Raw genomic sequence first — 18269 nt, forward strand, 5'->3', positions numbered from 1 at the left:
CACGTTATTGCAACTAACAAGACAATTTATTATAAAATAGTCTGCAACACAGAGAAGTAAAACATAGCCCTTCAAGACAACCCACTGAAACAAGAAAGTAAATAATTTTGTACAGAACATAGTTTAATTATTCCTTCATCAAGAAGATGAGAATCATGGAACAAAACCAAGTAAATTACTTCAAACAACCTGTGAATTTACAGAAAAACCGCACCAACAAAATACCCAAACAAGACAGTATTAACAGAACTGTCTGCTCTTTTTATGTCCTGGCATGGTATCTGAGCAACAAACACGTAAAACTTCTAAGTGAACTTGCTGTAAAACTTCTGAGTGAACTTGCTTTTGGTCCACTCTACCAAAAGAAACTACAAAGAAAAGTCACCTACAGACAGAGGATTTATTTTCAAACCTGGGAAAATTATGAAATAAACCTCAGTCAGTCCAGGATAGCTTTGAAATCTTGACAAAGAGACGTGTCTGCCACTGCCTCCAGTAGTGCCACAGTATCCTCTGGAATCTTCCTGATCAGCTGCATCTTACCTACCAACATATCAGAAACAATTCACTACAACTGCAAATAACTATTAATTCTGGTTTAGGGAAAATGTTAATGAAGTAATGAAATCAATACTAACTAAAACCAACTAAAAAGTTGAAACACCTGGAATATGGGGATTAAAAAAACCTCTAATAAAATATGCTACTATTCTTCCACCCTTAAATCAGGCTAACAAATAAAAAGGTTCAAAATTATAAGTGAAAATACTAACAAAGAAAATCAAGGAGCAAATTCCTCCTACTTTCTGTTCTTGCAGCATTTTTTTGTACAGATTTGAGAACTTCATTATATTTTGAAAAGTATAAGCCCATTTGTTCAACAACTTTACCCACCAAATAAGGCCTTCTATTAAATCATAGATACTTTGAAAGACTGAATGTCCCATCAACAGAATTACAGACAGTAAAAAGGACTTTTTAAAGATTAGGAAGAACATGTAAAATCCTAGCAACAGTTTAAGTCCGTCACTAAACAGAGTCGGCAAAATTGTCAATGGTGCAGAAAGCCAGAAGTGCTCAATAAACATTTGCCCTGTATTTGGAAAGGACACAGATGATTTATTTCTATCTGATCATGATAAGGAAAGACTCTTGCTCCTTTCCCCACTGGAAATAATAGGAGGGATGTTAAACAGTAACTGTGTTTTAAATACTTAACTCTGAAGAATGATGACAACTCATACTGACAAGCCCCTGATGTTGATATTGAATAGGTTTGGGAATAGTGGGAAGAACCCTCCTCCCCAAAACCTGAGCTTGATATTGATTCCCATGGAAAGTAATGGAAAGGCATGTGCAGGGACACGAGAAAAAACCATGTTTATATCAATTCCTGTCAACAACATGATCTTACAGAGGTAATAGGTTTTATGTAACCAATACAAACTCCAAAATGACAACAAAAAAATGCAGCTGTTAAGTCAACACAGGGGCTTTTACCAGCCTTGTTTATCTTTGTGCTACAGATTACTGTAGCATATAGAGATACTGAGCTAACTTCACAGGATCCCACCTGAAAGTCAGTGACTTCCCTGTCATGACTACTCTGACATCCACACATGCTACCTGATTTCCAGAAGACCAAACTTAAAATACAATGTTTAAAACTAGCTTTGATATCTCTACATAATGTTTAGGTCTGCAGTAACCCTCTCTACAAGATGATGTTCTGATTTCCCTCCAAAGCAGAACTGCTCTCTTTTTGGGGCACTGGACTCAGCGAAGCTATCAAAGGAAGCTTATGATACATTTCAAATCAAATAGGTGTTATTCTGGACTGAAACCCAAGAATTTCTTGGTCTTGTATAACAAAACTGCCTAAGCAGAGTACCAATTACACAGTCAGCATCAAGAGTCTGGCCTTCACCACAGCTAAATTCATCAACAGGATTGGCTGCTTCAGGAAAACCTCTCACTGTCCACTTCTGATATCTTAAAACTGAAAATTCTATTATTTCTGTGGCTGGCCTGCAGGCAGACTGCACAACTGCTTAAGGAGAGAGCTCCCCAGGGGCGAGGGACATGGACAGCTTCTTTCACCAAACAGAAGTGTCAGAGACACACCAACACCACAACTCTACAACAGTACACCTGCAGCACAGCCAGTGCTTCTGTTTCCAAGTGACCCATGTGACACTTTTTTGGGTAAGAGTTTAAATTGTGGGAGGAGTTTATTTAGTTGCCTGTTAATCTACATTTTTAAAAATAGAATCTTGAGCATTTATATTTTATTTAGTTACACCTGCTGAGAATACTTACATGATTTCCCCAATCTTACTAAGCCTTCTGAACTGCACAAGCTTACTGTCAAGCATCAATTGTCCTGTGAGAAAAAGGCTCTAGAAAATGCAGTGCTGAGAAGCATTTTAATCTGCCTACTTACACTAAGTAAATTTGAATAAAATCAGAAAAGATGGTTAATGTACATCTGAGAACAATATTTTAGGATGAGAAAACCTTAAAAATACATTAGTTTCTAAGTTTTATTACAATTAACCATAGATAAAACTGTAAAAATAGCTGAATACTTACAGACTTTTAAGGGTGTAAGCAGACATTTGTAAACAGCTTTGTGATTTGACAGTTTGACAGTGAAGGCATGGTAGCAGAGCCATTCTGCTACCTGAATAGGGAATATGCCAGATACACCTTTGTTACCTTCAGCAATCCCTAGAGATAGAAAAGGAAAAATAATGTAACTGAAAATGACGAGCATTAAGAAGTATGTCTGATCTCTCCTCTCCTTCTACAAAATCACCCCAGGATTTTTTACTAGAAACCTGTGTAGTCAATGAAGTCTCATACAACAACAGAAAAACTAAAAACCAGTGCCTGAAACACAATCTTCAGAAAACTGAGTTTAAGAAGAAAAATGCACCATGATTCTTATCATGCACTTCTCAATATTCATTCCTGATCTTTATCCCAAAATTACACCATCAGACTGCACATTCAAGATTTGTTACTTGTCTAAAAAAACCCAAACCCACTACCTTCATTGCCATTAACATCCTATACCTGTATTTATTGTTTTCAGGATAGCATAGCAGCATGATGCAGTCTGAGAGATAATCCTTAGGAAGAAATGAGGATTTTTTCTAACTTGCTGGTTGAACGGAAGTTGGAGAACACAGGCATGGAACCTGTTCACAAAAACAGCCTATTTAATCAAAAGTCATTTGCAATTTTAAGTGAAACTATGACTACACAGCTTAGGGACTATACAACATTTAAAAGCACCCAACAGTCTTCAGCTGTATCAACACTGTCACTGCATGACACCTGTCCCATATATACACATTCCTGGAATGCCAGACATATATGATGTTTGTTTCTAAATTTTATGCTGAAAGAAGATCTTGAAGCCATCTGCTTTGGTAACAGAATTCTCTTCTGAGGACAGCAACTGTGTCATGTGCAGGGAAAATTAAACTACACATCATCACCAATTCCTTATAACAGACCATGCCACTAGAGAACAGCTACATGACAGAGTGTGAGAGGAAGAAAAAACAAAGCAAACCCCCCCAGTAAATTCTGTTCAGGTATGCAGGACAATAGACTTCCAAATTATTCCACAGACCAGGATACTCACTCCTTTGCCTATTTGGAAGCTAACTCTATAGAACTTATGTGTATCGTATGCTTCCTTACACCTGTTTGAAGATATTTTAAAACCGCTGACTTTTTTTTTTACCTTCAGACTCAGGCATTATAATCCTGCTTATGCTGAATATAGCCAATTACAGTGTTGATTTTTAATTAACCCAGCACATTGCAATCTCTTTAAAAAACTGTGACATTTTCAATATTTAAAGGATAAACCTAACTACGATGCTGCATTGCAGGTTTTGGCTGAATTAACCTGACATGCAGTTATCATGGTGGACAGTATTTTAAGTAACATATAAAGGCCATTGTTAGAATGTGACCATAAAACCAAACAGAAGTAACTAAGTGATCATATCTATCAGAGAAAAATCTTAAATCACCCACAACACAAAAGTTTAAGAGCTGGACACATCAGTGCTGTACTACACAAACCAAATTACACTTCTTGGACTAAGAATACAGCTTGAATGTGAACAAAGATGAATTTAAGAATAAAACTAAAATGTCCCTTCCTAACAAGGGTGAGCACAGCAAAAGAGTAACACCTGATTTCCACAAAGAGTGAAGGACTTCTCCCACATTTTCTCTGTCAAAACAATAAAAACCCAATTACTTGCTGTGGCAAATCATTCAAAGTTTTCAATGTAAAGAGTTTAGTATTTTCATCCAACTTGCTTATCAGTTTTGATTTCTTTCCCTTATCTTTGTTCAAAACATTCACTTCCTCTGCTGATCAAGACCAGCTCACAAATGCCAAGACACTACCAGCTAAGGAGCAATTAAAATGTTATTGGCAATAACAAACTACAATTAACTTGGTGGAATGAAACCTCACTTTACCTAAAGTTACACTGGTCAAAGTTCTATATGATTTTAACAGATACAAAGTTCTAAATATAAACTGGCTAACATTTAACTGATCTAAATATAAAATGGTTAATAAGGCTTCTTGTCATACTCCTGAAGCAAAACAGACTGGTTATCTTGAGGTCGGCTGTCAAGACCAAGACACTGAAAATCCATTTGGTGAAGTATCCCTTAAACACACACATCAAATATATCCCTGTATCCTAAAACTAACAGTATTACTTAAGAACAGTGTTTAAACAAGAATAACTTGACCTACTACTGACATTTACTACTGCATACATCATACATACATAGATGCACACACTGCACACTTACGTGGCACACTTTTTTCTAGTTCATAGCTCCTCCATGTGTCAAGAAAGAGTAATGAAATACTGACACTTCAGACGACAGTGACCTACCTGTAAGCCTGGAGTAAAAATATCTTGTAGATGTTAATGAGAACTGTTCTAAGGCTGTTGATCTAGAATAGAACAGAAATAGAGCTATGAGAATATTTTAGTGTTATAATAGAATTTGTTGAAGATCTAAACAAAAAACATTTTACGCTAAACTTTAAAGATTTCTTTAATGCAACTAAGTTAATGTTGTGAAGGATCACCTCTGGAAGACTCCACATTTTATTTGATGTCAACATTTCCAGATTACGGGGATCTCCTCTCAAAATAAACTTTTTTATGTTAGAACTCAAAGCAGCTTTAATGTTCTTCATCACTAATCACAATATTGCCAAACATCCATTTTCAGATTCCCACCTGTAAATCAAGAAATAAACTATGACATTTCAGTTTGAGGACGGCACTCAGTTTGTATTTCATGTTTTTCCCAGCTGTTCTACTTGAGTTGAAGGAAAGACTTGATCTGATAGAGGTACAGGTATAACTAGAAAAAAAAAAGTAAAAAAACATAGTTAAACTCCATGAGCTAATAGCCTAAATGAAATTCTGTAAAGTAAGCCTCATTTAACCTCCCATGTTACAGACATTTCCTGCTAATCAATGAGCCAGCAGCTAAAAGATGACCATAATTACATTCAGTTGAAGGAGACTAGGCCCTGTGGCATTAAGGGTATTAGCTAAGGGCTAATAATTTTTCAGGGCTGAAAAATTCACCCTGCAAAAAAAAGCCAAATCAATAACCTTAAAAACAAACTAAATGTATTTCTTAATCACATGGTCTAGCCAGAACATTATTAATTACTCCAGTGACAATCATCTTATCTATGATCCATTCAATGAAGGAGCTTAGGCTTGAAGCCACCTAAGTTTCTGGAACACTGATTTTCCACCTACTTAAGTCAAGCTTATCAAAAGCAAAGCCTTGTAACAAACACTGTGGTGGACTTGGCAGTGCTGGGTTAATGGTTGGACTCGATTTTAAAGGCCTTTTCCAACATAAAAAATTCTATATTTTTTGATTAGTGTCTCCCAGACCAGGAGCTTATCAACATAAACTGGTTTTTTTAAGAAGTCAGCAAATAAATCTCTTTGGCTGTTGACTTTGATCCTTTGCTATAGGAAACCATGTCACAAAAATTCCTTTCCTAAAATGACCAAACTTTTCTGTTTAGGAAGACTACTGAAGAACTTTACCATACTATTGGTGGAAAACTTCCTCCTAATAAACACTTATTTAAGGGCTGTTTATACTAAAAATGGTCAATAATGCAGCAAATATTATCCTTGAGTTTAAACAGTTTTCTTTTCAATATTTAGCAAATGTCTAATGCTATCTCTAGTAGTCCATGTAAAGGGTCTACGGAACTTTTCAGTAGGATACTTTATCCTGTCCTGAGTTCTATGCCACTTCAGACTGTTTTGTGTAAATGGTCAAGGTTGCTAGTTTAAAGAGAAGTTCTCTTCCCCACACATTCTTTCCCATCTGAAGTGTACAGAGGGAACACCTCTGATGTTGAAAGGATTGCTAGTCACTCTAGTCTATACCAAATTAATCCCCATCTTTTTGGCAGTTAATTCAACTACACCACTCCCAAGACACCCTTGTGCTTCTCCTACTATGTGTGAGATATTGTAACGCTGACACTGGAGTACACAGCTCTATTTACCTGGAGTAATCGCAGTAAACCTCAAGTGTTTTTACATCTAATAACAAACCACACCACGGGATCAAACGACAGTCTGGCAGCTGTTTAAATTTGGAACATCCTGGGATATCATCAACAGGAAAATTCACCACTGTCTTATTTGGGTTTATTAAAAGGCCGTACTCAGGAATACCTGTTGCTAGAGTCCTAAAACAGATATAAACAGTTAGGCTAAGCCCCCCCCCAGCAAAGCAGACAAAAACTGGTGCCATGCTGCAAGACAAGATCTTGAACACAAGAGCAGAAATCAAAGAATAAAGGGAACCACAGACAACTCTTTAGGTTAAGGAACACAATTAGAAATGAAGAAATTGAAGACACAAGAGGTAAATAAACACAAATAAACTTGAGGACAATGGAGAAAAAATTTTACAGATTAATGCAAATTAAGCACATCAGCCATGCAACACTTGAAAGAAGCTGTATAAACCACACTCACAGAAACCTCTGAGATCAAAATCACTGGAAAAAGACAGATGACAAGTTATTGTTTTTGGAAGTAAATAAAACCAAGGAGAATCCATATAACAGGAACCTCATTTATCTGATGAAAAGTTTTGAAATTTGAGAGAAATATTTTCTCTAAGAATGTTTTCACTGCCAGAATGCCTGCTGATTACCTGCTACATACTGGATCAGCTGTGTCATGGACAGGCAGCAGTTTGTCTTACTTGGCAATATACTTATGTTCAGGCTTCATCCTTTTAAAGAGAGGAAGAGGTAGGCTCTTCTTCTTGAGGAGTCATAGTCGTAATGCTGGTCCTCAAAACTAATTAACTGAGTCCCCTGGTTCTAATAGTACATTAGGAAAAACTGTTACTACTCCATTTGTGGCAGAGAGTTCACCGGATCTGTAAATAGTTCCGGAAATCTCTCACAGAAAAGGCTACTTCTCTACAGAAAATCAGCACAGCTGGTGCAGAAGTTGATGTACAACAAAGATGCAGACAACTTCAAAGGGCAAGAAGGACAATATCTGCACTGCTACTCAAGTGACATCGTGTTGAAAAGATATTACAGAGATTAATAGCTTGAGGCACTCACTGTTAGTTTGATTTATCATTTCCAGAACTGTAAACCCACAAATCCCTAGAAATTTCTTTCTGTTCTGACAAGGAAATGAGGACAAATGAAGTCTTCAAAATACACTATCCCCTATTTCACACAATTTATACTTCAAACTGTACTTAATTGATTGCTCCACCACATTTCAAGCTCACAACAGAGCTGCATCTTTCTGACTAACTGAAAAGCATGATGCAACTGACTACACTGCAGATGCTAAGCTTTTCTTCAAGACCTTCCTTTGGATCCTTTAAATTGACTTCGGCATCAGCAGAGCTCCCCTAAGACTGACTGTACACTCCTATCCGTGGTAAGGAGCCTCTTCTAGGATTCAATTTTTAAAGAAAAGGTAGTTCTGAAGCACAATAAAGAATTACTGTTTAAAAACTTCTGTGTGAACTGCATACTACCATGCTATTGGGATCTTCAGATACTTATCATGGAATGTTAGTGACCCGAAAATTCTTAGCAATATTGGATCAGACAAGAGCTGCATTCTTTCCCAGGGAACAGAAAGCAGCAGCATGAGTGCCCAATAAAAACATTTTGAGAATGTAAAGAAGACATCTTAAAAATTTGAGGGAAAATGGTTTTAAAAGACAACTGTCAGCTGCTTTGGTTAGCCCACAACACTAATTTTTGCTTGAAGCTCCACCAAGGTTAGTAGGTAGGTCCCTAACTTAATCTTAAGCAGGAATCGCCCATCATGTGAACTGCAACAGATCTTTAACTGGCTATCAAGACTGTAGCTTTAGGATTCTTCCCAAGCACAGGCTACTACCAAGGGCTCCAAAATAGTCCTTGATTGTTAACTCATAAAACAAATACACCTATGTGCATAAAGACAAAAAAGAGTTATGTAAAAGGTAATAATGCTTACTACTTTGAAGACTACATCTCTAATAGCCTACCTTAGAAAAGTTCTTGCCTTCATTAAATGTGGTGTAAGTAGCAAAAAATCATCAATGAGACGTATTAGGACTCTGTAATGAAAGAAGAAACCAACACTAGAGATTTTAATACGTAATCCTTTCAAAGTTTTTTCATACACTTCAGAGCAACAATGTGCCTATTTTAATTCAAAAGTGGTAGAGGCCGATATGAACTCCAAATTGAGAGTCATGAAGAAATTCTCAGTTCTGCTTCTTTCCTAAACATAAATGAAAAAATTATATAAAATAAAAAAGCAATGATGATGGCTAGATGAAACACAAAGGAATTTACAACAGACAAACCATTCCACAGTGGCTTCCCTGGATACAGGGGTTTATACTTTTCCAAGGGAGAATTTGCAGTATCTTTCTCTACAAGACAAGGAAAAGAGGTGCCAGACTAGGTACACAAGTAGATTCTTGGTGGGCTCCAACTCCATCTTCATTTACCACATAATAACTTGTTTATGAAACCATAGCTTGAATGTAAAATGGAATACCATCTACCACTGTAAAGGCTGGAATTTTCTTTTCCAACAGAATTCAGACCCCAAGCATGCCCAGGTTTTTATGGTAAATCCTGCCTAGCAGATCACAGAGAAGCAGCTCTGGAGATGATGATGTACAGTCTCATCTTCAAAGCAAGAGTACTGCCATCACTATGACCAGATCAGCTGCACCTTGGCCCAGCCAAGTCAATAACCACCTTATTCTCCTGACTTAAAAGGACACATTAAATTGTCAAGATCATTCAACAGACACGCACTGAAGAGTGCGTTCTTCTGAACCAGTTTCATAATTTCAGTTTTGTGAACACCCCCCTTTGAAAGCAACAGACAGCTCACATCACTAGAGCATCTACCTGTGTGGAGTACTGCCATCCAGGTGTTTTTTCTTGCTTTGGAAAGAATTCACAGCAATGAAGGGAGATGTCTTAACACAAACAAGTTTCAGGGTCCAGCTCATGACTAAATACCCTAATCCAGGATTCAGTTGGGGATTTGTTCATACAAAGGTAAAAGGAAGTTCAAAATTTTTACACCTAACAAAGAGACAAAGGTTTTATCAGGCTAGCTTTCTGTCAAGCTCCTAAGGAGCAAGCACACGCGCTGGGCAGAAAGACTAAGAAGATTTACCAAAAGTCACACAGGACTTCAAACAAGAACCAACATTCCTCATAAAAAATCTGCTATAAAGATGTGACCTTGATAAAATGTTAAGATTTACCAATGGTGGATTTGAAAGCCCTCAGGCAGAAGCCTGGAGTATCAGGAAGTCTGTAATAAACATCTCATCTTGTCTGAGGTGAAAAGACCACAGATGATGCGGGAAAGAGCGAGGCAAAACCATAAACTTCTCAGAAGTACAAGAGCAGCTTGTCAGACTCTTTACAGCATCCCTAAATACAGGGATCTAAGAATAAATCTCCTACTAAAGACACAGGAAAGCTTCTCAGCATTTTCTTCCCGATCTTGTAACAGGGAAATTCTCCCAAAAAACCATCACAGTTTCACTGAAGCTGCAGAGATGTTTGTGTGCACCACACTCCTAATAGTTGGAAATCCTTGAAATTCATAATTACACATCACAGAAAATGACTAACACATATACTACACATTATGAATTATGGTAACAGAGCACAAAACAAAGCATCCCTACCCATCCTGCTGTATTCCACTGAGCAGTTTGTTTTCCATGTCTCCATAGAACAAGCTGCAAAGTAGGGTTGACAAAATGGAGCCCTGTGGAATTCCACAGCACTGTAAGTAGTACCTAGCAAAGAGTAAAAGAAAACAAAAAATCAAAACATGCAACAAGAGCACAACAGCTGTTAAATTTTCTTTTTTTTCCAAGTGTAACATAAGTTTCAATAAGAAATATGTTGTATGTTTGCCAGTTAGCCTTATTTAAATTTGCTTGTTCTAAGAATCTACATAGAGATCCAGAAGTTTTAACTTTAACAGTGAAAAAAACCCCCATTAATACACATATTCCTTTTGTATTAACAAACTCCAGGAGACAACTGATATTTGATGAATGAAATTTTATAACTAACTGCAAACCCCAAGGCCTCCTTCTGCTGCAGACACATCCTTCATTTAAGTTTTTTAATTCTTTATGTAACATCTTACGGTGACAGCTTCAAGAGAAGTGTTCTTGTACACTAAACAAATGGGAGAATTTTCTATGCTGGCAGAAACCAAATTGGTATGGCTTGAAAAATCCAAGGGAATGATTTTCACAACACTTCTTTGAAGCAGTGAGATACTACAACGTCCATTTCACATTATTCCATTAATGACTTGGCGAAGCTGAAGAGAATTAATTTAGACCACATACTACTTTTGAGCACTGATTGTACTTTCATTTTGAGTCATCTGAAAATTTTCCTTGCAGTAATTTTATTTTCTTACAGACTTTTGATAAACATATCAAATGGTATTAAAAGATTTCTTATAGGCCCTCAGCTCAACAATCAGCATTTTTCTCAAAACATCACATTAGCATTGACTAATTGTGATTTTTTCTTTGAGAAAAAGAGTCTATTTACTTACTAAACTTACATGGGTTTTTTCTGACAAACGAGAACAAGCTACTTAAAAGGGCTAACAGAACAAACAGCATTTTTCAGTCAAGTTGTGACAGAATTTAAATGTATGAAGCTGGTTTTGTCAGTGTGTGCTTCCTTGGAAACCATTAAAATTCCATGAAACATACTCACGTTGGTTAGTCATTATTAAAGTATGCTACAAGAGCAGTCTTATAATCCTGCCAAAGGGAGCATAAGCACCAAAACTAGAAAAAACTATAAACACTCTTCTATGTGACTCCTTGAAAGCTTTTCTCACTCTCCCTCAGTCCTGTGAGATTCTAAAACAAGTTTTCTAAAACAAAGGTATTTTTTCCAGAGCAAGAAGCTATTAATTCTAAGATACATCACTCTGAATTTACAAATAAAGATCATGTAAGTACTTCCTTTTTCAGACATGGTACACATTTGCCACCTAGAGGCAAAATACAAATACCAAGCCAGTATCTCTACCAACACAAGAAGAAACCTGCACTACCACCTTCTGTAACATCTGATTCTTAATTTTGGAGTTGCCAATAATTTTAATTCCTGTTGCTACTGCCTTTTATTTTTATTGCAACTTGCCAAATAGCAAAACCATGCAGAAAAGGTTTAATTTTGCACTACAGAGAAATGATTAACAAGGCTTTTGCATGATTACTTGGATGTTACCCTTGCTTTTGCTCACACTATGGATCCCACCATTTTAAAGCACTTTCCTTTTGAATTACACTTGCAGTTTTAAATGAAGGTTATTCCATATTCTATGGAATAATAAATTATGAAGGTTATTCCATATTCTATGGAATAATGCATTGTGTATAGTTAACATCATCCAGGTAGGAAAGAGAAATTTTATTCAATATAAATTTGTTTCTAAACTCATCATGCTTTTTTGGAGCTTAAACTGATATGCAAATTTCAAATTAACATGAAATAGAAATCTTTAAAAGACAGCTACCAAAAGTCCATAGAGTCAATTAAAGGTATCCTCTTAACAGAAAACAAACAAACCAAACATGCTATACAAAGAATAACTAGTTTCTTTTTTACCTGTTCCCAATCTCCAGGATGCTGTTATGTATCATTTGAAGGAAAAAATTAAACAGGCTGGAACTTGTCTCATTGAAAGTTAAGCTCTAAAAATGTGACAAAACATTTGAAATGAAATGAAAATGAAATGAAATGAAAAACACACTACAACTTTGAAGACACATAGAAATCTTTAAAAAAGTGGACTGTAGCAGCTCAAACCCCGAAGTAAGTGAAAAGATAAATCCTAAACCAAAAATGTGAACACACATACTAAAAAGCTGCTCACATCCAACAAGTTAATTTTTTGTTGGATGTTGGGTTTTTTTTGTTTTGTGTTAGGAGAAATCAAACATAACATCTAAACACACTTTTTAAAGTGCTGGCATAATATACTGGATTATTACAATGTATAAGACCTCTGCTCTTTTGGCCATTTTCTATCCTGTAGGACAATTTCTGTATGTCATGGTCTGTACAGTTCCCCAAGTTGAGATACACTTACTTGCCCATTCTGCTGCAAAACACACACTTTGCCAGGTATTACCAACACTTCCATGCATGACTGTACACCCAATATTTATGGAACATTTTGTTAAAAACTGTTTGATAAAAAAATCCATTTACAACAATTTAAATAACTTTAACAATGACTTCATTCAAATTAAAATAAAATTACTTATTACTTGCATAGATTAGGCAGCAGACAAATGCACCCAACTTTTGATAGAGCCAACTTTTGATTGCTTGCATTGAAAAGGTAACGTGATGTACCTGTGGTACAGACACCCAGCCTGACACAACACTTTTCTCAAAATACTCTATTCTTTGAAAATAACAACACACAAATTGTTTTCAAATGGAAAATAGTTTTAAATAGAAGGCTGTTGCTCATGCAATATCTAGCACAGTGTTCTAAATCAGTTCGAAAAAATGTGCAAAATGTACTTTTACATGAGATGTCCAGCTAGTTTCCTTTTTCATTAGACTTTCTTATTTTTGTAGGATATTGGAACTGTACACCAGGCACACCATATATTCTACTCCTATGTCCACAGATACACAAGATCATTTTACTTGTATGTTAGAAATCACCTTTTGTCAACCCTGTCATTTTCCACTGCCAGGTTTAGAAAAGAAAAATTTAAAGAGGAATTATTAGCCTGAAAGAACATACCTGTCTGCTCATTTGATGCTCAGGAGATGCTGTAGGTTGTTATTATGGAACCCCATGATTCCATAATAGAAAAAGACTGAGCATATCAGCTACATCTATGCCTTTGTCATGCTCCTTGCACAGAAGGAAGTCTTGAGAACAAACACTTGAATCACAAGAATTAAAACAGAAGCATGCCTTCTTCTCACAACAAAGCATCAGTCAGTAAATTTAAAATACATGTAATTTTTGTATTTTAATTCAAATTTTAATTCACTGAAAGCAAGAAATCTCTTTAAACAAAAACTTTAAGAGTTGATCTTGTTTGTGTTGCACTTAACTCCCCTAAAGAAGAGTTCATTTTCATCAACCTTGACAGGTAATCCTTAAAATAAGTCAAGATGCCACATCCTTAGCTACTTAGCGTATAATACATTTTGCTCATTCTTACTTCTGTAGGTTTTGGAGATAGCAAGTGCTGAAGCCCTTCTTTAATAGACAGTTAATTTCTCACTTGAGAACTGTTGCGAGAAACAATGAAATTAGAAAAGGGAAAGAAAACACTGGTTAAAACAAGAGTTTGAGACAATAATGAGAATCTGGGACAAGTCTCAGACTTTTTGCCAGATGTCCTGCCTGGTGCACTCCTCCCACTGAACACTGACAGCCTGTTACAAACACCAAAGAGGAGTTGACAGAAGTCTTTCTAGAGAAGGTGCTGGGTAACTAGACAAGAGAATGCAACCACATAACATGTACAAACCAATAAAAATCCCAATCTTCCTCTAATTCTTTCTTTTTCAGTTGAAAAGAAGCCTCACAAAACTTACCTGTTCAACTACTATTGCATTTTGCAATGAGGCATTCTCCTGAAGCTGGGACACAAACTGCTTCATGTCTGGCATAAAGTCCTTGAAAGTAGAAACCTGTGTAATTGTTTAAATTGTAAAGAAATAAATGATGAAAGCAGTGGAAAATTCAGTAACTGACTTCTTTTATTCAGTGGAGATCAAAGGACTAGCCTTATTCTGTTATTTTAATCCAACAATTCATCTACTGTTAAAATGAAATGTCTCACTCACAAATCTCTATTTCCATGACACATTTATCTCTATTTTTACTAATTGTGAGTAAAAACTTTAAAAGGTGTGGGTGAAAAAGAAACTTTTCTACCTCTGGAAAATATCTAACAGTAGTAAAAAAGGGTTTATTAAGTACTTAACCAATTCAAATTGTGAGTAAAGAAAGCTATAAAGGAAGACTTTTCCTGGGACCAAAGTAAGTTTATAACAGCAAACAGAAGAAATCAGGAAGTCATACATGTCTCCTATAGAGCCTCTTGGCTTTTCCACTTGGGGTAATCATAATCACAGCATAGCGCCGTATGCAGTACACAGTTCTCTTCTCAGGCTTCAGGACCCGCGAAATCACTTCCACAAGTTTCTTGTGAGGAATGGCATCATAAGCCTTGGACACATCAGCCTGAAATAGAAGAAATATCTTCCACTACATATTCAGCAATATTGTTGTGAACATTGTGGTAGTATAAAAAAAGTATTGCTGTAGTACATAAGCAAGGCTGAAGGATAGATCACATGGGAGTAAAATTATTGCATCACTTAGGCCAAATTTGTGACAAAATAAAAACTCGCCACTTACCTGAAAAATCTTCCCCCACTCATCAAGTATTCCCTTAGAAGGGATATGCAAATCATCAGTTTTAGCACAATTCTTATTATTAACAGAAGATTATACCATATGCAACCCTAAATCTAATACTGAACCTAAGTTAATAGCTGATATTTTTATGTTTAAATATTATAAGAAACTTTCCTCACCATATGGCCATGGAAAGGACATCTTAGACTTTTGGAAAGCTGCAAACCTACATATTTTACCTTTCCCAAGCCTCATATTGGAAACCTACCTCTGCTTTTACTTGTCATAGTCAAAACTGAAAAATTCCTGTAGAAGCAACAATCTTAGGGTTATTATACACAAATTATGTCAATGACATTACCCTTTGGCTTGAAAGATAACAAGACAAAATTACGAAAGTTATTTCAGGGCAGGATGACAAGCGACATATGAGAGATGAGAAAGGAGCCCCCCTATAATATACATAAATCTGTGTAATTTACATATTTCTGTATACATTGCCCCAGTTCAAAGCTATGAACTGAAATCAAACAAAATGTTGTCTGCTAGACAGAACTGACAAAAGTGTGAAGAACAAACTCCTTCAAATAGTGGGTTACAACAAGCACTGATTTTTTCAAAGTGGGAGAAGAAACTTATTGGAAAGACACCAACTAGAAGTCATGTGTTCATTTTCAACAGAAACTAATGACACTGAGATAGAAAAGACCAATTTTTTAAGAGACAGTGAATTTATTCAAATGCACATAGGATGTTTTTTCTGGTTTTCATATGGCTCAAAAGCCTACCTGAGCTTGTATCTTTCTCCCACTTTGATACCCAGCTAAATGTAACTGCAAAAAATTCAGCACATGTATAGAAGTGAGAGCTCCTACATGACAAAAAAGTGGACAGAAAAACACCCAAGTAAAGGAAGCTCTACTGCAGCGACACCCATCCACAAAAAGCAATCAACCACCCCCATCAAAAAACTAACCAGAGTCTGTTAGGTATGCACAAAATTTTATTTAGAAAAAGAAATAATTATGCAGTCAGGTCACAGCTAATACAGTTATAAAAGTATCTGCACAAGCTGGTTTTGAAAAGCTAGTTTAAATATCTAATTAAAAATACATACCTTTACACAGTAGAAAGGAGGAATTTCACCACCAGATTCAAGAACCTTTGTAACAAACTGCTTCCATGTCTTGTAGATATCATCTTTCCCAAACACTGAAGAGCCCATAAAACTGGCGTTTATAGTCCGTTCATAATTTAACACACTAAACAGATTTTTCAGTTGAGTGTTGTAATGATTCATCTAAAGAGACCAAAGAAAATCACCTTAAACTATGTTGAAACACATTAAATTCTGTGCAATGCAAAGATAACAAATTTACATGAAGTTTGAGATTAAATTTATGTATCTACTATATTATTTTGTTCAACTGAGGCTTTCAGAAAGCCTGAATATCACTGCAGTAACTACTTCAAAGTGACAAAACAGTCTCAGAGATTTTTATTTTGGTACAGTTACATCCTATGGAAAATGCTTTTGTTCCTATACTTGACTCTTGGAAATCAAGGTGTAATAGTTAGAGTGATAAATAGATAAATGCCAGAAAATAAAACCACCATTGATCTGAAAAAAACTTCTTAAATATCATTCATTCTCTCTGCTGGAGATAATGACAGCAACAAGAATAGCAAACAGAAGGTGTGCTCTGAGACTTTATGCTAACTCCAGCTGCACCATCAGCTGGGCCTCTGGAGGTACTTTATCCAAGTAATTGAGCTAAGATTTAACTCAGCTGTGGGGATAGTCAAGCACATCAGAGCAGCACTGAAGTCGTGCAGGTTGATTAGCTCTGTAAACACCATAATATGGAATATTATGTGCTTTTAGCTGATGCTCTTTATATCTGGTCTGCGATCACATAGCGTGAACAGAAAGTGCTATGAAGCTGTTGACACCTCACCCACCTGGGGAATATTCAATCTTGTGAATGAGACCCAGCCTTAAGGAAAAGCAATTTATGCAGCCATGCAAGATGGTGAAACTGGGCTGCCACTATGTCTTCCAGTTAACTGCCCTGTTAAATAGATTATTCTGTGCACTGAGTGTTCTGTCTCTGTTCCCATACTGCAGTTACTCTCAGCTTCCTTCCTGTCTCTCTACCATGCTTGCTCCAGCTTCCTTGCCCTTCCTTAGGCCCTCTTCTGTAACACACCCAGCTCACCACTGTTCACTGGCTCCACAGACAGTTTCACAGATCAACATGCACCCATCAGTATTCAGGCAAATCCCAACAGGCCAGACTCATCCATACCAAGAAAACGGGATTACCTTACAAGTTGCATCATTCTATTGGGCTCATTTCCTAAAGACAGGTTTGCAAACAGAAGTTGGTGATTCTGGAACTGGAGGCTTGTAGTAATTAAGCATTGGAAAGGGAGAAGCTAAGCTGCAACAGACCCATTCAGCCATTCTGATTAGAATGTTACAGTGCACCATGTTAAAACTAGTTTTGCGTAACAAAAGTCCTTACTCCATTTATTAATTACCAACATCAAATGCACATAAAACAATGAAGAAAATAAAAACCTTCTTTTCTCTGCTTTCCCTGCTGAGTGCTTGTGGTTCGACAACACCGCTCACTTTTACTATGGGTCTCAACCCATTTGGTTTGGGAATAAACCGGAGCTTTGATGCCACAGGAACAAATTTTTTTTGACGGATAGTTTCAATCTCCTCTGAAGACAGAGGCCGTAGCTGTACTTTGACAAAATGGTTTCTAAAATACAAATACACACTTAGTGTAAGCAACAGGAAAGGCAGAAAACAAAACATTCAATGTCTTTATGATAACTAAAGCCAAACATTTTTCTAAGACAATACAAATACTAACCTCTGCAGAAACTGACATGAAATTCTGAATTTCAAAACAGTATCACAGTATCTTAATGACAATGTAATACAGTAAGAGACCACACATTTCTGCTCAATGCAAATAAAAACCCCTTTTAACAAATTAAAATTTAAGCACAAATTAGTGGAATACATATGAAAATTTTGACATATGTTTTATGCAAGAAACGGGAAGTTGGATATTGCTCATGGTTTCAGAAGTTTGAAAGACATTAACAAAGTTGAAAAGAACCTTCTGAAAACTATTCTAAGAGAGCTCCTGGGAAGGACTTACAAAGAGTAATGGGCTGTTCTACTCC

The 18269-nt window shown here is 36.3% G+C and overlaps 1 protein-coding gene across 1 annotated transcript in view; it reads right to left on the reverse strand.

Moving 5' to 3' along the window:
• Positions 1 to 18269, reverse strand: part of TERT (telomerase reverse transcriptase) — a 25468-nt gene continuing 7199 nt past the window's right edge. Inside the window, exons 3-14 of the mRNA XM_017739075.1 lie at positions 17647 to 17836; positions 16180 to 16362; positions 14724 to 14885; positions 14234 to 14329; positions 12269 to 12354; positions 10303 to 10416; positions 6608 to 6793; positions 5298 to 5424; positions 4944 to 5005; positions 3079 to 3203; positions 2593 to 2730; positions 1 to 543 (exon numbers count right to left, since the gene is read on the reverse strand). Of these exons, the coding sequence (XP_017594564.1) occupies positions 440 to 543; positions 2593 to 2730; positions 3079 to 3203; positions 4944 to 5005; positions 5298 to 5424; positions 6608 to 6793; positions 10303 to 10416; positions 12269 to 12354; positions 14234 to 14329; positions 14724 to 14885; positions 16180 to 16362; positions 17647 to 17836 (1573 nt within the window). The 3' untranslated portion in view covers positions 1 to 439. The remainder of the gene's footprint in view (positions 544 to 2592; positions 2731 to 3078; positions 3204 to 4943; positions 5006 to 5297; positions 5425 to 6607; positions 6794 to 10302; positions 10417 to 12268; positions 12355 to 14233; positions 14330 to 14723; positions 14886 to 16179; positions 16363 to 17646; positions 17837 to 18269) is intronic.

Source organism: Corvus brachyrhynchos, unplaced genomic scaffold (assembly GCF_000691975.1).
Source record: "Corvus brachyrhynchos isolate BGI_N302 unplaced genomic scaffold, ASM69197v1 scaffold7, whole genome shotgun sequence".
Taxonomy (NCBI): Eukaryota; Metazoa; Chordata; class Aves; order Passeriformes; family Corvidae; genus Corvus; species Corvus brachyrhynchos.